At 44.2% G+C, this 26938-nt stretch overlaps 1 protein-coding gene across 6 annotated transcripts in view; it reads left to right on the top strand.

Moving 5' to 3' along the window:
• SLC25A42 (solute carrier family 25 member 42) overlaps positions 1 to 24859 on the top strand; it is a 53686-nt gene extending 28827 nt beyond the window's left edge. For 4 of the 6 annotated variants that reach the window (XM_075611150.1, XM_075611156.1, XM_075611152.1 and 1 more), the window contains 7 exons: positions 6260 to 6380; positions 9375 to 9486; positions 9964 to 9989; positions 10950 to 11116; positions 13588 to 13704; positions 14871 to 15022; positions 21600 to 24859. In XM_075611150.1, the coding sequence (XP_075467265.1) occupies positions 6260 to 6380; positions 9375 to 9486; positions 9964 to 9989; positions 10950 to 11116; positions 13588 to 13704; positions 14871 to 15022; positions 21600 to 21925 (1021 nt within the window). In that variant the 3' untranslated portion in view covers positions 21926 to 24859. Of the gene's footprint in view, positions 1 to 762; positions 814 to 5605; positions 6121 to 6259; positions 6381 to 9374; positions 9487 to 9963; positions 9990 to 10949; positions 11117 to 13587; positions 13705 to 14870; positions 15023 to 21599 lie in introns of those variants that run through there. The other 2 variants (XM_075611155.1, XM_075611151.1) reach the window with 2 other exon arrangements.
• Positions 24860 to 26938: the final 2079 nt, after the last annotated feature.

The raw sequence follows: 26938 nt of genomic DNA, 5'->3' as shown, positions 1-26938 counted from the left end.
TGCGTGCCGTTTAAAACACCAGCAGAAGATGTTTAGCTATATTTACTTAACAGCTAAATTGTCTCTCTGTCCCTTGGCTTTACCCCTTCAGTGCCAGAAGGGATTAAAGCAGCGTCTGGGCTGGGCCTCACTTTGCCTTATGTTATCATTTACATGCTGCTCTTAGCTCCACTGTTTTGTATTTTATTTTCCTGTATTTACATTTTGCGAAGCGCTGCGTACACTGTCGTAAATAAAATGATACATACAGCAGCACCGCCTACTTACAATGAATGTTGTTCACTTTGCCTGAATCTGTGGGGGCCCATGAGCCAATTTGTGGTCCACTAACCTCATGACCCCCACTTCCCGAATGTGTCTTCTGGGCAAGAATACATCTATAAGTCTGTCCAATTTATAGGCATATGCCCTATGTTTTTGTGAATGCTTGCCAAGTGGACAAAAAATGGCCGCAGGGTCAGGGCTTGTTTCCACAGCCAATAGAATGTTGCGACGTCGTTGGAAGATAACTTTGCAACTAGGGTTGCAAGGTGGCTTCTCCAAAAATACTGGACTCAATGGTGAAAGGTGCTTCGGGTCACTATGTCCAGGGAGGAAAATACCGGACACACACATGTCCAGTATTACGGTACCTCTCATTTTTTTACTGGACAGAGTATCCAAGTACAGGACAGTTCAGTTCACTACCGGACACCTGGCAACCCTAGTCGCAACTCTGTTTGCGACCCCAAGACAATGGTTTTTTTTTTTTTTTTGTCAAAGCCAGCACAAAGAAACTACACATATCTCGGGAACTGGGCGTCCCCTGCTTGGGTAAGCGTAAAAAAAACCAAAGTAAATAATGTTTCTTGGGGTGATTGTCTCTTTAAATGCTAGAATTTAGGTCAAAACCTTTTTTTACTTTTTGTTTTCTAAATGCACATTTTCAGCAGGTCACTAACATAGAAATGTGACCCTTTTTACAGCTCTTGGTTTAGCTAAAATGCTAAGCAGCTCTCAGCTGGAAAATGAAGTAACACTATACAGCCATTCCATGACGTCTTGCTCAAGATTTAAAGGCTCAGTACCCCATACAGAAAATGTTTTCTAGGCCTCCACCACTTTTTAACATGCATGGAAAGCAGGGGGTCTCGGGAGTTGAATTCTTTTAATTTCAGCACCGAGGTCACTCTGGGTCCTGGAATACCTATCTGGGAAGATGCTTCTGGGTCATCCCCTACCAGGGGAAACAAAATGGAGTGTTTAACCCTCCCACATCACGCAGGCCAATGGGAATAACGTGGCGTCCTATTGGCCAGCGTGACGTAGTGGATACGAACCTCCGCAACGTGTCGGCTGCATCTTCTCTGGAAAGTATCTCGGGAAACGGGGTCACCAAAGCTGAAATTAATGTAATTCGGCTCCGGAAACCCTCTGAATTGAAACCCACCCATGTAAAAAGAAAAGGGAGGGGGGAGCATTTAACTTGGAATGCGCCTTTAACGTTTAATACTCGAATGACCCTGATGTATGCAGCTAGCAGTAATGAAACTATTACATTTTGTGCAAATATAGTAGGCTAATCTAGTTTGGTCATATTTGTTTAAAAAATTTTTTTTGTCTCACCATGTTAGAATAGACTTTTAATTAACCCCCTTCTCCGCTAGAGCGACTGCACCTCCTAGCGGGTTTTACACTGAAATTAAGTTTTACTTTAAAATAATAACTTAATTTCAGATCGCGCTGTCTCCCAATGAAACTTAAAGCGCTAAATTTAGGCTGCGTTTTATAGTAGGCGAGATGGCGCGCGCGTCGTGAACAAAATGCAGGACCGCTACGAGGCCGTCCATAGTATGCAAGAGCGACCGCGCTAGCGATGGAGAGCGATCGCATGGCAGATTTTTTGTCTTTTCGCGATGGCCGCGTCACGTGAGCGGTTCAGCCAATGACGGCGAACCCGCGTGGTGACGCGTCCACCACGCCTCTGCCATGCCTGCAATATAGTGTGTGGGACATAGTATTTTACACGCATTGGTCCCTGCTTATAATTTGTTTTGGGGCACAGGAAGACAGTGACTTGCCCAAAAGAGTGGAGAACGTGAGATTCAAACCGGTTTCACCCACTTCAAAGGCATCGACATTGTATTTAGTCACTGACTTTACTCTTGAGACAAAGGTAACTGGCATAAACGGGCAGTTTTGTGAGGTGGGGGGTTGCAATCCCAGTTTGTCAGGTGGTGGTGGTGGGAGGGGGCTCCCATTCGGTCTTGTAATATCGAAGACGTGTCCAGCTCATATTTGCACATGACGTCCTTGTCTCTTCTGCTCCACAGTCACCTTGGCCTCTGAGGCCTCTTCCCAGATGGAGTTTCCGATGGAAGTTTTAAGCAGCATGCAGTCAGTCCCTCTGAAATTAAAGGGACAGTCCCACATAGCCGACAGAAAACTATATCGTTGTAACGCCTTTCCTGCCATAGTGTACATACAACACACACTGCGGGTCACTGTGAAAAAGCAAGGGTTAAAATATTTGTGAAATTCTATCCACATTAAAATAAAACTGTTACTTATATTAAGTTAAACTTAAAAACGAAATACACTTCTTGAATTTTTTTTTTTCCCCCACTTTATATTTGTATTTCTTTTATAAAACAACAAAAGATAACATTACAGAATTCTGAACATATAACATTGGGAAGGGGGGATTGAGGGGCGAAAAAAGGGAGGGAGGGGAGGGGTGATAGGACATGGCACAACAGTTACATGGTTATTTTCCATTACTCCTTTTTTTATTTTTTTAATGTTAGCCATCTGTGTGTAAAGCAGCAGTCCGCACTGATCGATTTATTTATTTTTACCTTTATTAAATCTCGTTTTACCCTTTCCAAAACTTTTTTCCTTTAATCTGATGCTTTTGTTCAGGAGAGAGAGCTTTTGAAATATTAAGTGTCCAGCAGGTTAAGGCTTGTGTTATACTAACTAGCGCGTTCGGCAAAGAAAAATACCTGTCTCCCTATGACGGTGCATCCAGTGCCGGCCGGCGCGCACGGCAGACTTCGTTGGCGCGGCAGCTGTGTGGAAATGCAAAGAAATGTTTATTTTCGAGCGGCTGCTGTGCCACGTGACACTGTGAGCCAATCGCAGTGAGGCCTACCCTTGTGACGTCATGGCCACGCCTCCCAGTCGCGCACGTCAGCGTTTGGCCTGTAGGCACAAAACGCACGGCCCACGTGCACGCGCAACATCGTGCGCGCAAGCCCCTGCTATAATACAAGCCTAAACTGAGCTCTCCCTTAGTGCCCAGTGCAGTCTAAATGTTACCAGAAGCTAGAGGTTAAGACCATTATGATTTCAACATGAAAAAAAACCCCATCAAAACTGGGGGACACAACAATCAATTCCAGTACTCAAGACCCCGCGACAGGTCAGGTTTTCATGATATCCCTGCTTCAGCACAGGTGGCGCAGTCTTCCACTTATTGAGGCATCTGTGCTATAGCTGGGATATCCTGAAAATCTGACCTGTTGCAGGGTCGCGAGGACTGGAGTTGAGAACCCCTGAGTTAAGGGGCGTTTAAGGGCAAAATATTCCTTTTGCATCACCTCTGGAAGGAAATATGTTAATACTGGAGGTAATTCAGCATGCAGTTTGCTTAAGGATCAGTCAGCATGACTGTGGATTATACATCAACGTAAAAGTTAATGTTATTCATAAAAAGACTCGACCATATTCTTTCTACCTCCTCTCGCCCCACACAGTACATCCGGGATTAGATTTGGTTGGTGAAGGTTCAGTTCAATGTAGTGTGTAAAAAAAAAAAAACAAGAAAAGTGTTTTTTATTAAACAAATTCTCATTGGAATTGGCTCACGAAGAAATATTTAAATCCCCCCCACACCCCCTCCCCCCCCCACTTAAAGTAAAATAATGTTCAGTTTTGTGCTCCGTTTCCATGACCTGTGCTGCCATCATTATCCAAACACAACACTGCAAGGGGTCAAAATAAAAACACACCGAGGCGTTTTGTTACTGTGGAGCCATTCAAAGTTTTTACAAATGGAATTAAGTCTACTTTTCTGATTTGTTGTAAAAAAAAATGGTGTCCGACATCTACAATTATCCTAGAAATCATGCCACTGACCCTTTGTTCAAGTTATTTTATACATAAATTCTCTAGGAAGGACTGCCCCTTTTACGGTGATAGCTACACATAATTACAGACCACGTGTTGTATTTACTAAGCAGGTCTAAGTCATAAGGTACCTTCATGGCCCCGCAGCCTTATGAATTGCAGCCTTTCAGTCCTGGAAGTTTAAAAAAAAACAAAAAAAATGGTGTAAAAGCCAAATATCACACAGGATCTATTAGTACCTGTATATACACCCACGGCCGATCTATTAGTACCTGTATATTATACGTTCACTGAAGAATCTGGTGAATTTAAAGCACTCAAATTTAGCAGCGAAAAAAGGAACGGTTTCTAGTGCAAGACCTGATTATCTGTTTGAGGAAACACCTCTTGGTATGATCGCTATTCAGAAAATCCATGTTTGCTGGCATGATAATGAGCTGCCCTTTCCTTTGTAGTGAATATATATCCCCCCCCCCCCTTCTTAATGTCTAAAATGAAATATAAGGACAAATTAAATAAACTCGGATACTGAATGTTGTGGAGGTTTTTCTCTTTATGATTGCACTTGGTGGTATCACGATTTCCAGATATAAGTTTAGGATTTTGGGGCAGTCCAGTGCAGGGTATAACACCTCCCATTCATGTTTTACCTGCCATTTAAGTACATGGCAGTAATACCGGATCGGGGGAAGGGGTCCCCTTCCCCACATCGGACCATACTGAATCGTGCCCTTAAACACACTTTAATACAAAGATCTTGCAAATACAAAACAATACTGCGTAATAGTAAGAAAACAGAAGTGCAAAGGATATTACTGGGGTCTGTGAATGTATATTCACTCCAATCCTCAAGGAGCCCCTCCCCCCCGCCCCCCAACAGGTCAGGTTCTCTAGGGGCACGGTCATGTGATGGCTCCTAAAGTGATCACATGACTGAAGTTCCAGATGCCCGGTGGCACTCTGACATTGTAAAGCTTAAAGCAGGGGTGGCCAACTGCAGTCCTCAAGGGCCACCAAATGGTCAGGTTTTCAGGATATCTCTGCTTCAGCACAGGTGGCCCAGTCTTTGACTGAGCCACCTGCGCTGAAGCAGGGACATCATGAAAACCTGACCTGTTCGTAGTTCTTGAGGACTGGAGTTGGCTACCCCTGCTCCAAATACATGACCCCTATCCTAAATTGATTTTAATTCCACGAGTTACAAAACTTTGGGTGGTTAGAGATATATTGAGGTACACTCCATCACTATACAAGCCACCATGTTCATATTCGGGTAGCGGCTGAGGGAGATTCAAAACTGCGTGTGTGTGTGTGTGTGTGTGTGTGTGTGTGTGTGTGTGTTTAAATGGCCATCCCGCAGTTGAATTTCTTCAGGGCCTCGGAATGGGGAAAGTGTTTGTCAATGAAGTGATTTCTTTCACCTTATCCCACCCACCCTGTCCTTATCAGAGAGCCAGGGGAGGGGAGGGGGACCTCTGGCTGTACAAAGGCTTGCTGATCACACCGTAATGTCACACACAGGAGAGCAGCCAGAGGAAATCAAACCCATTCAAAGTCTCACTTTTTAAAAAGTATTTTTTGTTGTTGTAAGAAAAGGCATCAATTACCCAGATGAAACCCCTTAAACATGTCAGTGGATTTAATGCACTTTGTTCCTAGAATGAATTGACCCTTTAACTTACATAATCATGCAATTATTTAACACTAAAAGTAGGTGCTAGATCATAAATCTGCCTTCATCTCAGAGGGAATTCACCTTTAATGAAAAGCAGGCTTTTGGCTCAGTGGAGCAAAGGATCTGTCAGTTACCCAAAATAAAGCAGTGACGGCCCCTGCCAAACTTCCTGAAGGTTTCAGGCTGCGGATTATAAGTGCTGTGGTTTAAGGTTTCTGTCCTACTCTCACCTCAACGTGAAACTGGAAACTGGGATCTGGTCTGACTACAACATCAGACTGTTGTCCCTGTACACGTGTTGTTATGTTGGTCAAAGCCCCCGTTTATAGTGAAGGGTACGTGACACTTACCTTCTATGTGATCCACAGGTTCACATGTTTTGGGCGGAACTGCTGGGAATGAGAAATGTATGGGAAATATGAATGTGTACATGGCGGATAATAGGATAAGGATGTGTTGATATATTTTCTGCAGGAGCGGATCTTTTCCTCAGTTGGCGAGGGAGCCTGGTATGGAGAATGGTATTAAAGAAAGCCAAGTGGGGTTGAATAAGAATGGTGCCCACGCTATCCTGCCCACCACTGTACAGACTGAGGTAAGGGACAAACTTGCCTCTATCATAACCTTTTGTGCAGCCAGTCATCTTGTTTGTAAACACGGTGAGTTGATACTTCGGAGGGGTTTGATTTCTTCTGGCTGCTCCCTTTTGTTGATATCACTTGGTGCTGAACAGGGGTTTGCGCAGGCAAAGCTCCCCTTCTCCCCCCTCCACATCTTTGTTGCCTGTAACAGGGATAAGGTGGGCTAAAGGTTGAGCAAAAACTTGAGTCTCAAGTGCAATGTTTTCTTAAGACAAGAGAAGCCAAATATTTGCTTTTAACCTGCTTACATGTGTTTTTCTGCAATACACAAAGCACTTAGTTTTGTCACAAGGATTCTTTGAACTCAGTAGGACAAAGGGTGAAGAGATCACTTTCTGCAGCCCTGCAGCGGGTGTCCTAGTGCCTTGATTAGCCTGAATACAAAAGTAGGTCAAAGGGCTTTTTATGTCGAGCTCCACTTTTGAGGCTGGGTTGGCCAACTGGAAAATGTGCCTTCTCCACCTTGTAACCTGTGCTATCTCTGAATTCCACATGCCCTCGTCAGGTGTGTTGTGCTAGAGTTCTCCTTTCTTACCGCAGACCACTTCCCTGTTAACCCATTTGCTGGCAGAGCGGCCTACAACGCATTGTGCGGCTGGCTCCTCTAGCAGGGAAAGGGTTAAGTCACCGAGACCATCCAACTGGGGGCTGGAGGGGGGTGTAAATAATCACTGCGAAAAGCAACAGGACTTCTAAAAAAAAAAAAAAGGTGTATAAAGTTTTAGATGGTCAGCGTGTCGGTTCAACCTAGAACCTCTGTCTCTTCTGTCTCCCCCTCTCTGTTCATATCTCTTCAGTACCTGGAAGATCTTGAAGGGATGGGTGGGGGGGGGGCATATTCATCTATAAATATCAAAATGAAAGGGGGGTGGGAGGGGAGAAGTGCTCTAAAAGATGACAAACACAGCACATACAATATGCCCAGTAATCCACATGAAAAGTAATAGAGCTAATAATAAAATAAAAAAACACTGTGTGCTCCAAAGAAAATGTGAGTGCACACAAGCCAGGGTGATAATCGGCTCTAAAAAAGAACTAGCACAATATCATGTGACAAAAGATATATAGATCTCAAAAGAGAATATATAACCAATCGAGTGAATGCTATAATAGAGCAAACTGCTCCAAAGTTAAAAGGTCACCAAATGTCCTTGTGTCCACAAGAGAAAAGTTCCATAGTGTTGAGCTGACTAATTCAAATTGGGAAAATTACTCCCTTTTCTATGGGATCTGCGCTTCTCCGGGTAAGAGGCTTTTGGTCTCACCCTGGATAGATATTCAAATACCGGGAGTGAAGACAAAAAGCGCAAGAAAACGCCAATAGTATCATTCTGTGTTGAAAATAGATAACTCGGCTTACACCAAGTATTGCACTCACATTTAGAAAGTAGAACTCCGCATGTAGAGAAACAAGTCTCTCTGTCTTTGGTTCCGTTATCCGGTTGCGCTCTGGCGTCTGGGCCTGCCAGCAGAAGGCTCTGCCTAGTGCGGTGTTTTCCAGCGTCGCCAAGCGCCAAGGCTATAGCAAGCACCTCCAAACTCGCATGCAAAAGTCTTCCACAATGAACCCTGTGCGTTTTGTGGATCAACCACTTCCTCAGGGGAAAAACCACTCGAGGGGAGGGCCCCCTCTTATAAGGTGATCTCCTATGGTCGCATGCCAAATAGTAACCAGTTAAGGAAAAGTTCTCGCTTAATAGTAAGTCAGGAAAACAGTCTAACAATCGCAGAACATGTGCAGTGTTAACTGCATATAGCAGAAAGGGGTACAATATACACACAATTGTCAAATTATATCTTCCCTAATACTTTTTATGGAAAGTATACATTAGTAATAAAAAAATGAAAGTGAATACTGCACATGTTCTGTATATGAAGATTGTGATGCATACGTTCTTTAGACTGTTTATTGTTCATTACTGTTAAGAGGGAACTTTTACCTAATTGGTTAGTATTTGGCATGTGACCATGGGAGATCACCTTATAAGAGGGCTTTCTCGCCTTGAGCAGCTTCCCCTGAGGAAGTGGTTGATCCACGAAACGCACAGGGTTCATTGCGGAAGACTTTGCTTGTGAGTTTGGAGGAGCTCACTGTAGTCTTGTTGTTCCTTGGAGGCCTCCATTTGGTGACGTCAGACAATGGAAAACGCTGCACTATGCATGGATTTTTTCTGGCAGGCTCAGACACCGGAGCGTGACCGGGTAACGGTACCAAAGACTGAGAGACCTGTTTCTCTGTGTTGATTTTAGACTGTCTAAATGTGTGTGTAACACTTATTGTGTAAGCTGAAGGATTTATTTTCAATACAGAATTGTACTACTGGCATCACACACTCACCACACACACACAACACACACACACAACACACACTCAACACACACTCTTGCGGGATTTAATGCAAGTGATATGAATTTTGGACTAAAGAATTGTGGTTTGTAGAATTAATGGTGATTACCTCTATTAGATTGAATCTTTCCCTGCTGGTCTCCACCCCTTCCACCTCTACTGCTCTCTTACCTAAAACCTTTTTTCACTCACTGCTCCTCACCTGTATAACTCCTGCACACGGTATACACCAAAGCACCTTCTCCCCCCACGTCAAACCTAAAAACCCACCTTCTGTATTAAGCGTTTCAGTAGCCTTGACTTGTGACCTTTACTCTCACTGCCACAGAGTCCCTTACCCACCATTAAGGCCAGGCACTGCCACCCACTGCATTTACTCCCCTCCGGTCTGTCTCCCAGTAGCCCACTTGGATTACAAGCTCTGTGGGTCAGGGATTCCCTTTCCCATCATGTGCTTGTATGTTTGCACGTCTTGCAATGCAATTGCCTGTGTTCTTTGATCTAATTTATAATTCATTGCATACATTGTTGGCGCTGAACAAAGAACATTTCTAAATATCTATAACATACATACAAGAGGCAATATGTTGTTTTGTTCAAGGTACATAAGGATGATAAGAGTGTGCTTAACTCCCTGATGTCCGGGGCGCTGGCTGGAGCAGTGGCCAAAACAGCAGTGGCACCACTGGACAGAACCAAAATCATATTCCAAGGTAACTTTCAGATGGAGGAGCCCAGGCGGCTGTACTGATCCCTCCAAACAAAATGGTTTAAGAAATACTAATATCCTGCAGTCTGCACTTGATTTTAATTTTTCCGTTAGAGGTGCTGGAGCGGAAGTTGCTAATTATTTTGGAGGGACTGCCTTCTGTATCGTTTTACAGTACCGGGGGGGTTTGATATGTAGGCCGACCTCGTGTTTACAACACCTTTTTGCTTTTTAACACTTTGGGTGCTGGGAGGTTTGGGTGCCACTAACTTCCTGGGTCATGATCACATGACTGTGATCTGCCCGAAATACCAGTGAGAATTGAGGTTGCTACAACCAGAAATATTTTTGTTTTGTTTTTCGTCATAAGGTCAATTGACTTTGCCATAGCGCCATGGGGCACTTAAGGGGTTAATGGATCATACAGCACCGATTTAGAACACTAGCGCTAACATATCTCTTATTCTTGTTTCTCCTCCAGTGTCTTCAAACAGATTTTCTGCTAAGGTGAGGACCCAAACAACCCAGCTGACCATGCATTATACATAAAATTAGGATTTGCTTTCATTCTAGAAGGAAGTGATCGTTTTGTAACTTTTTAACCTTCACTTTTGAAACTATACATTCAGTATTTTTTTATATTGCTCTTTTAAAGTTCTCTTCAGCTGATGTAACCTCTCCCTGACTCCTATATTGCCATACAACTCCTCCAATACTCCTTAATTCCTCCTATTGCTCCATATAACTGCTACCTATAAATCCTCCTATTGCCCCATATAACTACTCGCTATAAATCCCTACTGCTCCATATAACCACTTGCTATAAATCTGATTGCTCCAGAATAGGTTTTTCTTCTATAGTGCTGATCATACACTAAGCACTGTACATCGAATCTTTGCAGGCTCAGGTCCCTGCCCCATAGCTATAATCTATTTCTTTTATGCCTGAGGCACGGGGAAATAAAGAGACTTGCCCAAGGTCACAAGGAGCCAACACTGGGATTTGAACCAGGCTCCCCTGCTTCAAACTCGGTCATTGTTTTCAGTCAGTGACTTTTACTCACTGAGCCTCTCCTTCATCCCGTATAATCGCTCCCTATAACTCCTCCTATTTCTCCATATTACCGCTCCCTATAACACCTCCTATTTCTCCATATAACCGCTCCCTATAACTCCTCCTATTTCTCCATATAACCGCTCCCTATAACTCCTTTTGCCCCATATAACTGCTCCCTATAACTCCTCCAATTGCCATATAACTCCTCCTATTGCTCCATATAACCTCCCCCTATAACTCCTATTGCTCCAAAAATGCTTTTTATGCCTTTTGGCTCCATAGTGGTTCATTTTTGTGGGGGGAGAAAGGGCTCCCTGAATTTCTAACCCCGTCCATTTTTCAGCATGTTTTTTCTTTCCCCCCCTGCCCTCTCACCCTTTTCCCATCTCCTCTGTTCTTCTCCCCGGCAGGAAGCTTACAGACTAATCTACCGCACCTACCTCAACGATGGATTCCTGAGCCTATGGAGGGGAAACTCCGCCACAATGGTGCGGGTCATCCCGTATGCCGCTATCCAATTCTGTGCTCACGAGGAGTACAAAAAGCTACTTGGCAGCTATTACGGCTTCCAGGGAAAGTGAGTGAGCTGTTCTCTTTGCAGTAATGGCTAGAAGCTATTAAATGTACAACCATAGACTGACCGCAGATGATGAACCCTTGGCTACACCCAGTCTGACCTTTCCACCCGCCGTGAATCCTCTGACTATTGGATCCTTTTTGGTTTCTGTCATATTTAGAAACCCCTTTTGTATCTATCTCACAGAATCTGCACACAACGTGCCGGCCCCCCGTCGCTGCCAGTCATTTGGCTAGCATTCCTCTCCTCCCACAATCGTGGCCCCCGCTGGGATGCTGTTCCACGTATCCACTGCCCTTTCTGTGAAAGACTTCGTTCGTCACATTTCCACTGAACCTCCCACCCTCCAGTTTCAGAGCTTGACCTCTCTAAAGTCTGCTTCCCTCCCTGTATCTAGTTGACATGCACAAATGACCGTAGAGAGACCTAGGGCCTTGTTAGATTCTCTGATGCAAGTCTTGCAATTCTTATTTGTTTTCTTGGTGTACTCAGCGCTGTACATGGCATTCCGAAAGTGCCCCAAAGAGCTGACACTATCCTTTTGTTTCCACCAAGATACATTACATCTTCCAGAGATTTTGTTTATCAAATTTGTTTAAAAAATATATATTTTAAAGTACTTATACTTGTCTAATTTAGTTTTATTAAACTTGTCCGTGTCTTTAGTTGACTCCCAGCACAGCAGGGGCTGACCCTTTAAAAGTAAAACTGAGTTTTAAGGAAATCTCCCTAAAACTTAGTCGGAAAAATACAGACCAGCAGCTACAGTATCTTCTGCACTCTACTCGGTTACATATTATATCATTCCAGCCATGAAGCTGATTGCTTACAGAGTTACTGGAGAGCCGTAGGTCAGCCTGTCACAAGGCGCAGTGGTGCAAAGGGGACACTTTATGCAGATTCCGTCTCACTGTAGTTTTGCAGATGCACAATATAGCAACTATGTATTAACCTTTACTGTGCCGGGGTACTCCTGAAGCACGACTGTTACCCACTTCTATTTCTGACCCAATCGCCCCTTAGAATTACCTGGTACATAAGGGCCTCCTCCCCCCCGGGTGTGCCAGGGCCAGTGCCGTACCAGGTGAATCATAAGGACACGTTAACGGGTCAGTCACTCCGCGGCAGGGCCTGCTTGATGGCGATGCCATCGCACCAAGCCCCACGCTTACAAAGGCCCTGTGCTCTTACCCCAAAACAGGTAAACTTATTGCCAAGGAGGGTGCGAAGGCCTCCAAGTGCCTCTTACCTTCTATCTGGCTTCTCTGTGGCGTCGTGTGACGACGTGACTGAGATGAGGAGGAGGAGATGCCAGCTCTGCTCCTAGGGCAAAAGTGTGCTAGTGGCAGATACATGTTTAAAGTGTTCTCTCCGGGGGATTCATGCTTTGTTTATTTTTTTCTCAAAAGCTGAAGCCTGTAAATCATTTTAAATAATGTGTTAAAATTAGTAAACAAGGGAAGCTGAGCGTTGGGAGGGGTTTGAGTCCCCACCCCCCGCTCTTTCCTTTTGCCTGTCACTGTGTGTTTAGCAATGACTTGCACAGGCAAAGCCTCGCTCCTTATCTTTATTATTGACACCTTTTTTTTATATGAGATGGGTGGGCTAAGGATAAATAAAACACTTGGAATTAACCAACACAAGGTTTTTTTGTACAGTAGATGTAGTTTGCACACTAGCTTCACATGCATCACATGTCCTCTCGTCACACGTATTGTCATATTTCCACCACTCTTCTACACCTTCCCTCCCTTCTCCATGCAAACTAATAGCTGTCAGCATCAGCCAAACACCCACGGGTGGAGGGCAATAGAGATTACAAACATCATTTTTGTAACACCTTTAAGACCCACCTTAAGACACACTTGCTTAAAGAAGCATATGAATAGCACTGTGGATATTCTGAACACATGATACATAAAGCTTGGCCCCCTGCAGACGCACTTACCAGAACTCTCTCCTACTGTCTCTGTACGTTCTCCCTACCTACCAATTAGACTGTAAGCTCCTCGGGGCAGGGACTCCTCTTCCTTAATGTTACTTTTATGTCTAAAGCACTTATTCCCATGCTCTGTTATTTATATTATCTGTTATTTATTTGATTACCCCATGTATTACTACTGTGAAGCGCTATGTACATTAATGGCGCTATATAAATAAAGACATACAATACAATACATCATGAGCCATATTTGGTAAGTGGTGTAAAATACCTAAACTTTATTTTTTTTATTTTTTTTTATAAATAAACCGAATGTTATTGACAAACTAAGTCTGGTGTGCTGCATCCTATAGACGCTTGGTGATGCTATGTCCCCTTACACCCTGTACATGCAAATGGGCCATAGTGAGTCTTGGGGCTTAGCATATTTTAGATCATCCTTTATATATTAGGTAATGTTATAAAAGCGATGGGTTTGGAGCTGTGTAACTGTTCCTCTTATTTCACTTGTGTACTTTCTCTTCTCCAGCGCTCTGACGCCCGTCCCACGGCTCCTTGCAGGCTCTCTTGCTGGTACGACGGCCACCATGGTAACCTACCCGCTGGACTTGGTGCGCGCTCGTATGGCAGTCACGCCAAAGGAAATGTGAGTTGGAGAGCTGCAGCGTCTATGCCAGAAGGGAGGTTTCGGGAGTCTGAACTGTTCCATGTGCAGCACTGACTCAAGCTTTGCTTTTTGGGACCTGGAAGCATCAATGTTTTGGAGTGGGGGGAGGAGCTTCCCCCACTAATCAACTCGCTCATTAATTCCAAGCCCCAAACTAAATGTTTAAATACTAAGCAGGGTTATTTATTTGTAATGCTTGCATGTTCAGGGCGGATTGATCTGAACAGCAGTTCAATAATCTCACCTGTCGGGGTGCAAATAAGACTTTAAGGATTCCGGGCAAACCCATTACCAGCAGGGTATAAAGAAGGATGTATGATTTCAACTTTCAGGGAACATTCCCCTATGATATGAAAGAGACACGCTGGAGGGATTAGCTCTTTGAAGATGCAAATCCTTCCTAGTACCAAAGTAGCTTAATGCAGTGACATGTTTAAGGGGTCACATCTGTGTGATTAATTGCCTTTTTTTTTTTAACCAATATCTAAAACTATTGTTAAATCTCTTAGTTTGTCAACATGGTGATCTTAGACTTAGGAGAGGTTTGATTTCCTCTGGCTGCTCCCTTTTGTGTTGTGGCACGGTGTTCAAAAAGATTTTGCACAGGCAAAGCCCTCTCTTTCTCCCATTCCCCTTTATTACCTCTGATAACGACAGAATGGGCTAAGGGTTAAAAAAAAAAAAAATACAATTGTTTTGCAAACAATTCCCTATTCAGAAATGCAATTTGTAATCCATTTCAAAAGAAAGGGAGAAAAAAAAACAGACACATTTTTGCTTTAAACAGTTACATTTGTTTAAGGGAGACAATGACACTCCGAAATTCTTTTCAAAATTGTCTTACGGCAGGTATTGCACCTTTTTAAACAAGTTAAGGAATACAAGTAAATATATATATATTTTTTTTTTTTTAAACAAAGATTTAGAGAATGGTTAGTTAAGTCATTAACCACTTCAGCACCAAGCCTCTCTGGCACTTGAAGGAGTTAACTTAAAAATAGCTGAAAGGGTTTATCTCGCAAGCTTTTATACAGGGTTTAGAACGGGTTAATCATAGACGCATGCAAGTCTTATCAAGGGTTTCAAAGAGTTGTTCACTAGGATTAAGCCAATTATGGTCCGCTTTGCCTACTGCCGTTTAACAGGTACTGCAACATCATCCACGTGTTCATGCGCATGTCGAGAGAAGAGGGTCTGAAAACATTGTACAGAGGATTCAACCCTACGATTCTTGGAGTCATCCCGTACGCCGGGCTCAGCTTCTTCACCTACGAGACCCTGAAAAAGATGCACGCAGGTGGGTGGAGCCCTTTAAAATATCTATAAATCTTCTTTTCCGATGGAAACGTTTTTTTATATTTAAAATGTCTTAAGTGTCCTCTATGGCAGCCAAATATAGCTGGAATATAACTCCTAGCTGGGGTAGGACATGAATTCTGATGCAGGTATACAGGAGGTGCGGCCTGTTCCCTGGTCCGTTCTGGTCCTACCTAAGCTGGGGAAAGGATGTGTATATTCTCCCCACTGATGTTTGTGGAAAATTGGAGCTTGGACTTACCTGCTTTCCAACTGGCTGCTCTTAAGTTGTTCACTAGGGAAGGACCACCTACACTGCCAGGGTCCCATTCCTGGCGCCCTTTGGCTGTGCAGAGTTATTAGGAGCCAGGTACAGAGCTGCTCCGTTGGTGGTCAGAGACGCAGGATTCCCCTCCCGCAGCCTCCACCACATGGCCCAGGCGCAATGGCAGGACAAAACAGAGTGAATCCCTGCGCTTCTCCCATTGGGCTAACAATAAATGGGAAAATAACTATACATGGTGAAACCTAAGTCTGTAAGACAAAGGAGACTTTTGGTTACATTCTTTGATCAAATAATGACAAGCCTGCAAACCAAAGTCAAGGTAAGTCTCAGTAGCAGATCCCTATGCTAAATACATATAAATGTTCTGTGAAATGTACCCTGAAGGGGTTAATAAATGAAGCATAAGCGTATGTAACTTAGTGCAGTTAAAAACTGGTATATATCAGTAAAGATGCTTACATGTAGGCAAGTAAAGTGAAAAGTGAATTTACAGGGACCTTACTAGGAGATTATATACCTTGAAAAGGAGGGACTAACCTCCCACAAGCTGCTCAATTAGCAGTTACAGGGGGATTGGCTAAATACGTCCATCACACCCTAATAATGGTGCAAATGGAAGCGTGCTGCTTAGGGATTTGATTCGACCCAACAGAAAAGGTAAAACAAATATATATATATATATATATATTCACCGCGCTTCTCTGTAAGGAGCCTGCTGCTGGTGGAAAAATTGGCCATACATATGTGAAAAAACTGAGTGATTCCCTGCGCTTCTCCCAGGACAGCCAGGTATTTAAAAGGTGCCCTTTGCCACTGATCTTTGTTGCAGTTTCTGTTTTTACACAGATTTTTATTTGCTTCTCCGCAGCTTGAACAAGTAGTATCTGCCTCTGAAACACAGCCTTCCAAGCACTTACTCCCTGCAACTAGCAGCCTGCTTACACCCCATTGTGGAAAGCTTTACACTGCTAACTACCTCTGCCTTATTAGTCTGCTCTTCCCAGTAGCTATATTGGCACTACTACTCTCAACAATGTCTGCCCTCCATCTGCTTCAGGGGACCATAAATCTGAGCAGATGCAGGTGGACACTCCAGATTGGGAAGCTCAAGAAAGTTGCATCAAAATATTGTGCAACCTGTGATGTCAAGTTACCAGCCCATCACCCTAAAAGGCCGTGTACTGGTTACGTCAGAAAAACTATGCCAGAAGACATACCTTCTCCGTTAAATAGCTTAATTGACTGGACGAAAATCTCACATTCCGTCTTTTGAGAAATTGGGATCCCGGGTAATCTCAAAGGTTTCAAATCTCAAGTGTCGGTAGATTTAGAAGATGCGTTTCTTGGACTCTCAGGATCAGTTGGCTTTTTCTAAACTGGGCGAGGAGTCCTCCGTGGAGGTCCAGGAAGAGCTTGGGTCATTCACAGTGCATTCCATTGAAAGATTGATTAAAAACATGCACACCACATTGAGGATCCTTAGGAGGAGCTCTGGGACTTGTATACAGCGTTTCTGGGCTCCAGGAAGGTGTCTAGGTTCTTCCCAGTTCACAGCTCCATTTAAAGCGGCAGACCAAGCAATATCCTACATGTGTGTTTTTTTGTTTTTGTTTTTTAAAGAAATTTGTTCTGTACTATGAGGAAAATACTTGTATCATTTTTTTAAGCCACTCTGAAAGACCTTTTTAATGTATTGTAACAAGCATTTTTGTTTCTATAGCAACAATATACAAAATCATATCCCCATCCTCTTCTGAAACAGGCTCTGGCACATCCCTTTTTGAGCCCTGCCCTCTCTCTAGCAGTGCACCAGTTGTATCTAGTGACTGCCTGGTCACATGATCTTCCCCACAAAATTTAGCATCTTGGGTCCTCATCTGCTGCACTGTCAGCCATTTAGTGAACCCTGGAGCCGAATCTTCCCCGATCGATCACAGGAGAACGGATCGATTGGCAACTTGACTAATTAGTTATCATTGTGTGGATTGTATTGATGCACGTACTAAAGACGGCTTGGCTGCTGCTTTAAGACAATGTTCCGAATGGAAATTGGCTGAAAACGTGACAATGCGACTAGATGCTTTTCTACCCATTTGTACCCGTTCCTGGAAAAAGTCATCCTCGTAAGGTGAACACAGTGATTACACAAATAGCAAGACAGACAACCATCCGTTGGGATAGTTCCTCTCAAAGAGCCTATGGAGGGCGTGTTACGGAACTAGTACACCATCCTGGAAACTTTGAAACCAATGACTGCCATGACCAGCATAGTGAGAATCTGGATCTCCAGTTTGGTAGACCGAATTGAAGCAGGAACTTTCAGACAGCGATTTGTTGCAGGGTTTTTCTAGCCTTAAAGACACCATTTTATTTTCTGCGTGACACATTCATGGACGTCCGTCACCTGGCTTTACCGCGTGATCATCAGCATATGCGGTAGCAGCCAAAAGGGCGCTGTGGTTGAAGTCTTGGTCTTTGTGCACCCCTGAGCTAGAGTACCATGGATGGATCATAAATGTGAAGAGCAATATGATTCCTGTTCAAACAACTCAACAGGGTGTAGTATCGTTACTCCCATCGAAAGTGTCCAACATCGTTTGGGAACTTCACTCTACTACAGATCAAACATCCATCCTGCCTACAGTTTATGCACTTCATTGGGATAAACTCAGTCTTGCACATTCATGGGCCAGATTCTATCTTGGATGGCTACACAATTTTATTCGATAAGGGAGTACCAGATTTCCCATACCGCAAGACAGAATTCCTCAATTGGCATCTACAAGACGTTCTGCTTTGGTGGACTGAGGAGAACCTTCCAAAGGACAATTCCCGCACATGGAATCTCCTTGCCACTGATGCCAGTCTAACGGAATGGGAGATCTGTTGCCAAGACATTTTAATCCAAGGCCAGTGGTTATCTGCAGAGTCAAAATTACCCATCAACATCTTGGAGATATGCACAGTGTTTTATGTTATCCAGCCTTGAAGTATCTTGTGCTCAGGGTTGTGTCGTACAATGTAACAGCTGTAGCCTACATCAACAGTCAAGGGGGCACCAGAAGTATAAAAGCCATCAGAGAATTCATAAGGATTTTGATTTGGTCAGAGCAGGCAGTTCCCCCATCTTTCAGCAAGCTATATTTCGGGAGACAAAAATGTAAAGCCAGACTTCTTGAGCAGGCAAGCAGTTATTCACAGATCTAGTATGTTGATGGGTCCTTCCATCAATAGACCTGATTTACACCCAGAGCAAACAAAAAAGTTCTGACTTTGGCTCCAGATGGCAGGAACCCAAAGTCACAGTTTGGGACTCCATATCAATCATATGAACATTCCTTCTCCTGTTCCATCTCATTCTGTTACTTCAGATGGTCATGAGCAGAATCTGGAGAGGATGAATGCTATACAAATAGTGCCCAGGCAGGCATGGTTAGCAGAGCTAATAAACCTTTCCATAGACACTCCATGGAGGCTTCCTATCCTGCAGACGCAAGGGACGATTCTCCGTCCCAATTTTGGTTTCCTTCAATTGATGGCATGGAGATTGAGAGGAGATCTTTGACAGCAATGTGTTTTTCAGACCAGGTGGTTGATACCTTACTTTACTCCAGGAAATGTCACCTCCATTATATATTACAGAATAGAGAAGATATTCTTTTAAGTGGTGTCACAATCGAGAGTACTCTGCTCCATGCAACAACTCCACAGTTCTTGCAGTTTCTACAACTAGTGTTTCAAAACCCTGCTACACTGAAGGTACGTGTCTGCATTGGGCGTCCTGTTTAATAGAAATTGCTCTCGATCCTATGGTCACCTGATTAATCAGGGCAACCATCCAAATCAAAGCACGGATAAATGCTCCCATGCCTTCATAGGATCTGAATCTGTTCTGCGAGGCTTTCAATTTGGTGGCTTTTGAACCTTTGAGCAACCTATGCCTTAAACTCGCCATCAAAACCGTATTTCTCACAAGAATCACTACAGCACACAGAGTTGGAGAATTGCAAGCATTATCATACAGACGTATTTCTAGATCCATCAAGATTACATCGTTGTGCGAAAAGTTACTCACTTTTGTGCTAAGGTGGTAGCTTAGTGGTTTTCTTTTTGCCCTCACCCTTTTAACAAAAAGTGTAGGATATTACTTAATATGGATGCAGTTAGAGCATTGAAAGCCTATATTCAGAAGACCGCTGAATTTAGGAAAACCAGAAGACTGTTCTTTCTTTTCTAAGTTCCCAGAAAAGGGCAAGTTTTCTGGGACCTCGGCCTCATGCATTTAGGATCATAAGAGCCATCAGTGAAGCTTATACTTGTGGTACTTTCCCTACAGCACAGACCATTGGGGCTAATTCAACCAGGGCTATGGCAACTTCTTGTTCGGTGAAAGCACAAGCCTCTGCACAAGACATCTGTAAGGCAGCAACATGGTCCTCATTGCATTCCTTCACGAAGCATTATAGGTTAGATCTCCAGGACTCGGCTGATAAGAGATTTGGGAGGAAAGTTTTACAAGCTGTAATTCCGTCGGCTACGAAGGATGTACCCACCCAATTTAACTGCTTTGGGGACATCCCAGTTGTTTCTGGCTGCTATAGAGGATGCTGAAGAAAATCGGAAATGTACCTATGGATATTTCGGTTTCTTAAAGTCCTTTTATGGCAGCCTACTTCCCTCCCCTGTTTTTCTTTTTAGCAGTCTACTCCTTTCTAGGACCTTCGATAACTGACCAGGGAACATGCCACACCTAATTTTAATACCTTCGGCAGACTTCTTGTCCTACCCCAGCTAGAAGGAAGAGTTATGTCCAAGTTATTTCTGGCTGCCATAGAGGATTTGAAGAAACCAAAATATCAGTAGGTTTGTTTCTCATTTTCTTCCCTGTAATGTAAAGGTCTGTTTTCACCTCCTATTTTTTCCTGCTTAGAGATTTTTAAACCGTATTTTAAGGCTAAAAAAAATAGCCTAAAACCTAAATTATTATGGCTGCTAATTAGTGTCATTGGTAGACTTGAAGGAGAAGAGCGTTTCACCATTGAGACACTTTGTAGTCTGCATGTAAAACTGCAGTTGTGCTGCTTGCTGGGACTAAGCAAAAGAGGATGAAAAGCAGGGCTTGCCATGTAGACACTAGTGCAGGCTTTGGGCCTTCTTGATAAAAATTGAAATAAAACCGCTAAGGAGCAAAAGAAACTAAATGTTATTGTTCTGCTTTTAATAGCATGACATGGAGCTCACTCGAGAGGTCATTTGCGAGGGGAACTGCACCTTTAGGTTGAACTAATGACTGTGGCACATTATATGGGTTAAATAGTGGAGGTTTTTTTTATTTTTTAACAAGTGTTTTTTTTTTTTATTGTTTGAAACTTTAATACTTACACAGCAACAAGATACTTTGAAGGGTTTTTACCATTTGCAGTGCCCTGGTTCCCAGGCATGCCAGAGGTGCTGTTAATGTGCCAGATACATCTTGGGGAAGGGCTAGTTTTTTAGGGATTGGTCATGCAGCCCCCTCCACTTCCGTTTCCATCAGGTGGGGGGGTGGGGGGAGGGCGGTGATAGTCAGGAGATTTGCTGTTAGAGAGGTCATATGATGGCAAATGCCGGAGGTCCTGTGGCACTCTAGTGCTGTAGAAAATGTATAAATTTGTATGTTAAACAAATAAGTACAATTGTAATGCTTAGGGGCAGCTCCTGTTAGGACCAAAGTGACATGTATGGGGTTAAATATTTGTAAAAAAAACTAGCCAGACAAGTATAGACAAAGCTTCTGCAGGTTTTCACAATCTTTATCTCATCTCTTCTGGTGATCAGACTTTATCAATCTTTAGATCTACAGGTGCATTCTTTTCCACTCTTGTGCTTTCATTATTTAGAATATCTTCCTTATACGGAGCAACATGAGCCGAAAAATATGCGCTTGGGGCAGAGGGTGCTCAACTTCACTCCTCAAGACCCCCTTAACGGGGTTTTAAGGATATCCCAGCTTCTGAGCCACCTGTGCCATCAGTTTTTAAGTCTAAGACGGAGCCTCTGAGCCACCTGTTCTGAAGCAGGGATATCACTACAACCTGATCTGTTGGGGGATCTTGAGGATTGGAGTTGAGCATCCCTGGTTTAGGGGACCCGGAGAAAGGGAAAACCTTGTTTTTTTTTCCACAGGACACAAATAGAGTTTTTTTAAGGGTGGCTGAATCTTTTAAGCAAGTATATGACCCTGAAAGTGCTATTATCTGGTGCTCACTGAACCTCCCCATTGTAACCGCTCCTGTTTTTGCTCCCCCTCCAGAGCACAGTGGCAGGACACAGCCATACCCCTTTGAACGCCTGCTTTTTGGCGCCTGCGCTGGACTCCTAGGGCAGTCTGCCTCCTACCCGCTGGACGTGGTAAGGCGGCGAATGCAGACAGCGGGTGTCACAGGGCACACATACGGCTCCATTCTGGGCACCATTCGGGAGGTGGTGGCAGAGGAAGGGTTAATTCGCGGCCTGTACAAGGGCCTCAGCATGAACTGGGTGAAGGGCCCCATCGCCGTGGGCATAAGCTTCACCACCTTTGACACGACGCAGATCCTGCTGAGGAAGTTACAGAGAACATCTGGCATTCAGCGGTAGGGGATGACTTGACCTTTTAACCCTTGTGCTGCCGGAGGGACCAGAAAAGCATAATTCTGCCCCTTTGGCAGCAAAGGGATTAAAGCGGCAACCGCCTGCCCTATAGCTTTTTGTCTTTCGGTCAAAGCGATTCCTATATTGGACAAACCCCTCCTCCCCCCCACTATTGTTCTGAAGTGAATGTTCTGAATATTGGTTACCCCGAACACACACTGGCTGCTGGGAAACATCCTGACATCAGAGTTGACCAGCCAGTTAATCCTGTTGAGGGCAACGTGTCTATAGTTGGGAGTAGGGGGTGGTCGAAGTGCATTTGGGAGGGGGTCTGTTCCATTAACCTTTCCCTTGTCAGGGGAGCTTGCAACAGATTTCCTGGCAGGGAAAGGGTTAAGTGCCATCGCTATTTACGGCACACGCTTCTTGGCAGAAAAGACCAAAGAAGACTACATTATACCTTTGCCAGGACCGCCCTGTGTGAAGTCTGTTTTAGCCCAGCTCATTATAGGAGAGCCCCGCTTATGATTGGAAGGCGTTCATGGGTAACCGACTGGATCATGAAATGGAGCACTGGTGCTTGCTCACTCTGGGCAGTGTTAACACCCCTTGTAGCTACACATTGTTAATATAGTATGGATGCAGGCACCGCAGGAGAATCTCGGGCGTATAATGTCATTCGTGAGGCTTCAGCACGTGGAGATTCCACACTAAATCCCTGGGGTCTCCTGGAACAGCACAAGCCAAACATTTTGGGGTTTTTTGTTGTGGTTTTTTTTTTTATATGCCAACGTGTGAGAATCAAATTTTTTTTTTTTTAATATAATTTGTGTGAATTGCCTTGTAATAAGGGTGCAACCTGCCTTTCAGAGAGATGCAACCCCTTCAGTGCCAGAGAGATTTGCGCGCGTGTGTAAAAAAAAAATATATATATAATATAATAAATGTCTATAGCTATTTTAGGTGATGTAGGTAAAAAAAACAAAAACCTAAGCAGACATAAATTAATTTATATCTAAAACTACATGAAATAATCCTGGTGCAAATATGGCCAAACAAGCTCCCTCCATCATATTGATTTTATTGCTGATCTTCAAAAAATGTGTGGGTCTCTTTCTCTCACGGTGCCTTTATGCTCAAGGTGGCGTCTTGTTTCTAGCAGCTGGTGCAGGCCAGCAGGATGAGACCATCCCAATTACAATGAGCAAAAACGTATAGTTGGATGCGCTCGGTAATATAATCACAAGGACATTTCAAAAATGTCTTATTTTTTTACAGAAAAGCACAAAATTTCAGGAGTCGCAGTCCCTTCAGCAGGTTTAGTGACAGCTGTGATTATATATGCGTATATAGACAGGCAGAGAGCCCTATATATGTCTATAACTCTGTCTATGGATAGATGTACAAATAGCTAGGAATTATTAGCTTGAACCTTTTATTGCACAAAGCAAAGAGACCATGCCATTTATATAAAGCCTGCCATACAATCCCAGCTGTTTCTGAGACATCTGTAACGGCCTTTAATGTTCAAACCTGTAAAAGGACAAACGTTTTCCATGTCAAAGTATTGCTTTGAGAAAACTGTCATTATCATGAAATGAGATATGACTGCTAGGAACATTATTTATGGACATAAAGGTAGGTGTGTGTGCTTCTGGACAACACCATATATAGGCTTCAGCTCCACAATCCGACAGCACCTGGATTTAATAACGCAGATAAACTGGGCTAATTAATTGCATCAGCTCTTGCAGGTTTAGTTTTTTTTTTTTTTATTATTATTTTAATGTAAAAAAATGTGTGTATATATAAATATTTTTTAAATGTGTTTAAAGGTTTAGCCTTATCTTTGTTACGTGCCACGGTGTGTCCTAAAATATCGCTCTAAATTTAATCCTTCTGCTGTGGCCTAATGACAACTAAAGTGTGTGTCTGTGTGTGTTGTACATATGCTGTAAGATTGATCATTACCAGCTATGTTTGTAACAGGACATCTTCAACTTCCAAAGAGCTTTCCAATCAAATAAGAGAACAGTGTTTTGGCACTGCATGGAATTAACCTCTCTTGTGTCACATTGGCCAACAGCGCACTGCTTGGGATGTTACATGGCTTAGTCCTCTGGCAGAGAAAGGGTTAACATGTAAGGCCTTTTACCGGTATATTTTGCAGGTGTATTAATGTGCACATGTCTGTATTGCTTTTATGTACTATGCAGAGCGACCTCCAAATGTGCATTCACCGTTTGGTGTGTGTGGGGGGGGTGGGGGGAGGGGGCACTGGACATGCTGCACTGTATGTTAATGAAGCCGATCGTTAACATAACCCTAAACCGCAGAGCATTGCAGATCACAGCAGACCTGAAGCTGTGCGTGTCTTTCCTGTGACCGGTGATAACGCGGCAGTTTTTGGGGACCCAAGAAGGCAAACGCACGGCTTTTCAGTCTTTGCTGTAATGTGTGTGCTGGAGGGTTTTGAATCTCCCCCCCCCCCCCCCCCCTTCTTTTTTCTAACACTATAACATGTCTGGTAAGGATGCAATAGTATAACATCTACACCAGGGGTGGCCAACTCCAGTCCTCAAGGGCCACCACAGGTCAGGTTTTCAGGATATCCCTGCAGCATAGGTGGCTCAATTTGAGCCACTGATTGAGCCACATGTGCTGAAGCAGGATATCTGCAGTGCTGATGCGGCAAGATGAGCACCGCCCTGCATGTTACATACATGTCTCCGCAGTGCGTTGCAGGCCCGCGCGGAGCGACAGCAGCTATTCTTAGGGGTTTGCGAACAAACAGAAAATAAGACTGACGTTTCCTGCTCTGTCCTGTTTTACCTTGTTGCAGTGACGGCACTTTTGTCAAATGTTTTATATATATATATATATATCTATATCTATATTTTAAATGTCTGTGCCAAGAGATTGTATATTTAATAAAAGAAGAAAACAAAATAAAAAAACGTACTGATTTTTATTTATTTAAAAAATATATATACTTTTTTGTGTGTGTGTGTGTGTGTGTGTGTGTGTTTAAACATTTCACTGTCACTGAGATGACAGTGAGAGGTATGTGTTCCTGATGTCTGTGTATTAGGAAGGGGTGAGAGGTACATGTCCCTAGTACAGTATATTCACAATGCTGCTTTACATTTCATTTACGTTCCTCCACATGAGGGCGCTGCGGTATTTGCCGTCTACATTTACTGGCAAAATGTAGACAAAAATAATGTATGCCTTGGGCATCTTTGTTTGTGATATACATTTAGCCACGCCTTCTAGCACTCCTTTTGACACTTATACTGTGTATATATATATATATATATATATATATATATATATATTATGTGGTAATGTTTGGGGTTTCTCAGAGCTTGTTGGGTATCTGTGTGTTTATTAATGTATGAATGTGATCAGCTTCCTTATCTGTTCCATAACCGCATCATAATTACTTTACAAAGTGTAAACTCGGGGTGGCCAGTCTTACCTTGAAAGAGATTACATGTTTAAACAAAATACATATCAGCATTTAACCTGCTAAATATACTCGTACAATTAGTTTATATGGCTCTAGGTGGCTCTGCTATTTCACACTTGCCATTGGTGCAAGCAACACCATGTTGGTATGGGGCTCTGGCAGCGACAGGGTTAACAGGCCTACAAATGATTTGCCCTGCCAGACTTCCCGGCAAATTATTACAAGCAGCAAATCTCAATGTGTAATGCAGCACAGACACACTCCTTCCCCACGTGTGTGTGTGTGTATCCGGGATCCGCATCCTTCTTAACTGGACCTCCTCTCATTTAGCAGCCCCATTAAGGCCCGTGTGAACACGGCCCAGCAGTGTCACACACGCTCCGTCTCAGCCCTGGGGTCATGTCTGGGTGGGACCCCTGGGAACGGCCGTCTGCGGCTGTGAATAGATTACACCAGCACCATGTTCTGCTGCTGGATCAGGGATCTGGGGATCAGCTGCAGGAGAGCACATTCCAGAGCATTAACCCCTTCACTGCCGCTGCGATGAACCATTCTGCTCCCACTGCTTTGGTTGCACACACCTGCATCGCCTCACCATTAACGTACCCCCGCACCGTTACTTTATGCTCACACCCCCCCCCCCCCGCCCGTTACTTTATGCTCACACCCCCCCCGCCCGTTACTTTATTCTCACCCCCCGCCTGTTACTTTATTCTCACCCCCCCCCCGCACCGTTACTTTATGCTCACACCCCCGCCCGTTACTTTATTCTCACCCCCCCCGCACCGTTACTTTATGCTCACACCCCTCCCCCCCCGCCCGTTACTTTATGCTCACACCCCTCCTCCCCCCCGCCCGTTACTTTATGCTCTCACCCCTCCTCCCCCCCGCCCGTTACTTTATGCTCACACCCCTCCCCCCCCGCCCGTTACTTTATGCTCACACCCCTCCCCCCCGCCCGTTACTTTATGCTCACACCCCTCCCCCCGCCCGTTACTTTATGCTCACACCCCTCCCCCCGCCCGTTACTTTATGCTCACCCCCCGCCTGGTACTTTCCTCTCAACCGCCCCCCGTTACTTTATTCTCAACCCCCCGCCCGCTACTTTATTCTCACCCCCCCCCCCGCGTTACTTTATTCTCACCCCCCTCGTTACTTTATTCTCACCCCTCCGCCTGTTACTTTCCTCTCAACCCCCCCCGCTACTTTATTCCCCCCCCCCCCCGCACCGTTACTTTATTCTCCCCCCCGCCCGTTACTTTATTCTCACCCCCCGCTACTTTATTCTCACCCCCCCCACCGCTACTTTATTCCCCCCCACCGCTACTTTATTCTCACCCCCCCACGCTACTTTATTCCCCCCCCCGCACCGTTACTTTATTCTCACCCCCCCGTTACTTTATTCCCACCCCCCCGCACCGCTACTTTATTCTCACCCCCCACCGCTACTTTATTCCCCCCGCACCGTTACTTTATTCTCACCCCCCCGCTACTTTATTCTCACCCCCCCGCACCGCTACTTTATTCCCCCCCCCGCACCGCTACTT

This window comes from Ascaphus truei, chromosome 8, assembly GCF_040206685.1.
Source record: "Ascaphus truei isolate aAscTru1 chromosome 8, aAscTru1.hap1, whole genome shotgun sequence".
NCBI lineage: Eukaryota > Metazoa > Chordata > Amphibia > Anura > Ascaphidae > Ascaphus > Ascaphus truei.
This window is presented reverse-complemented; position numbering and strand designations above follow the sequence as displayed.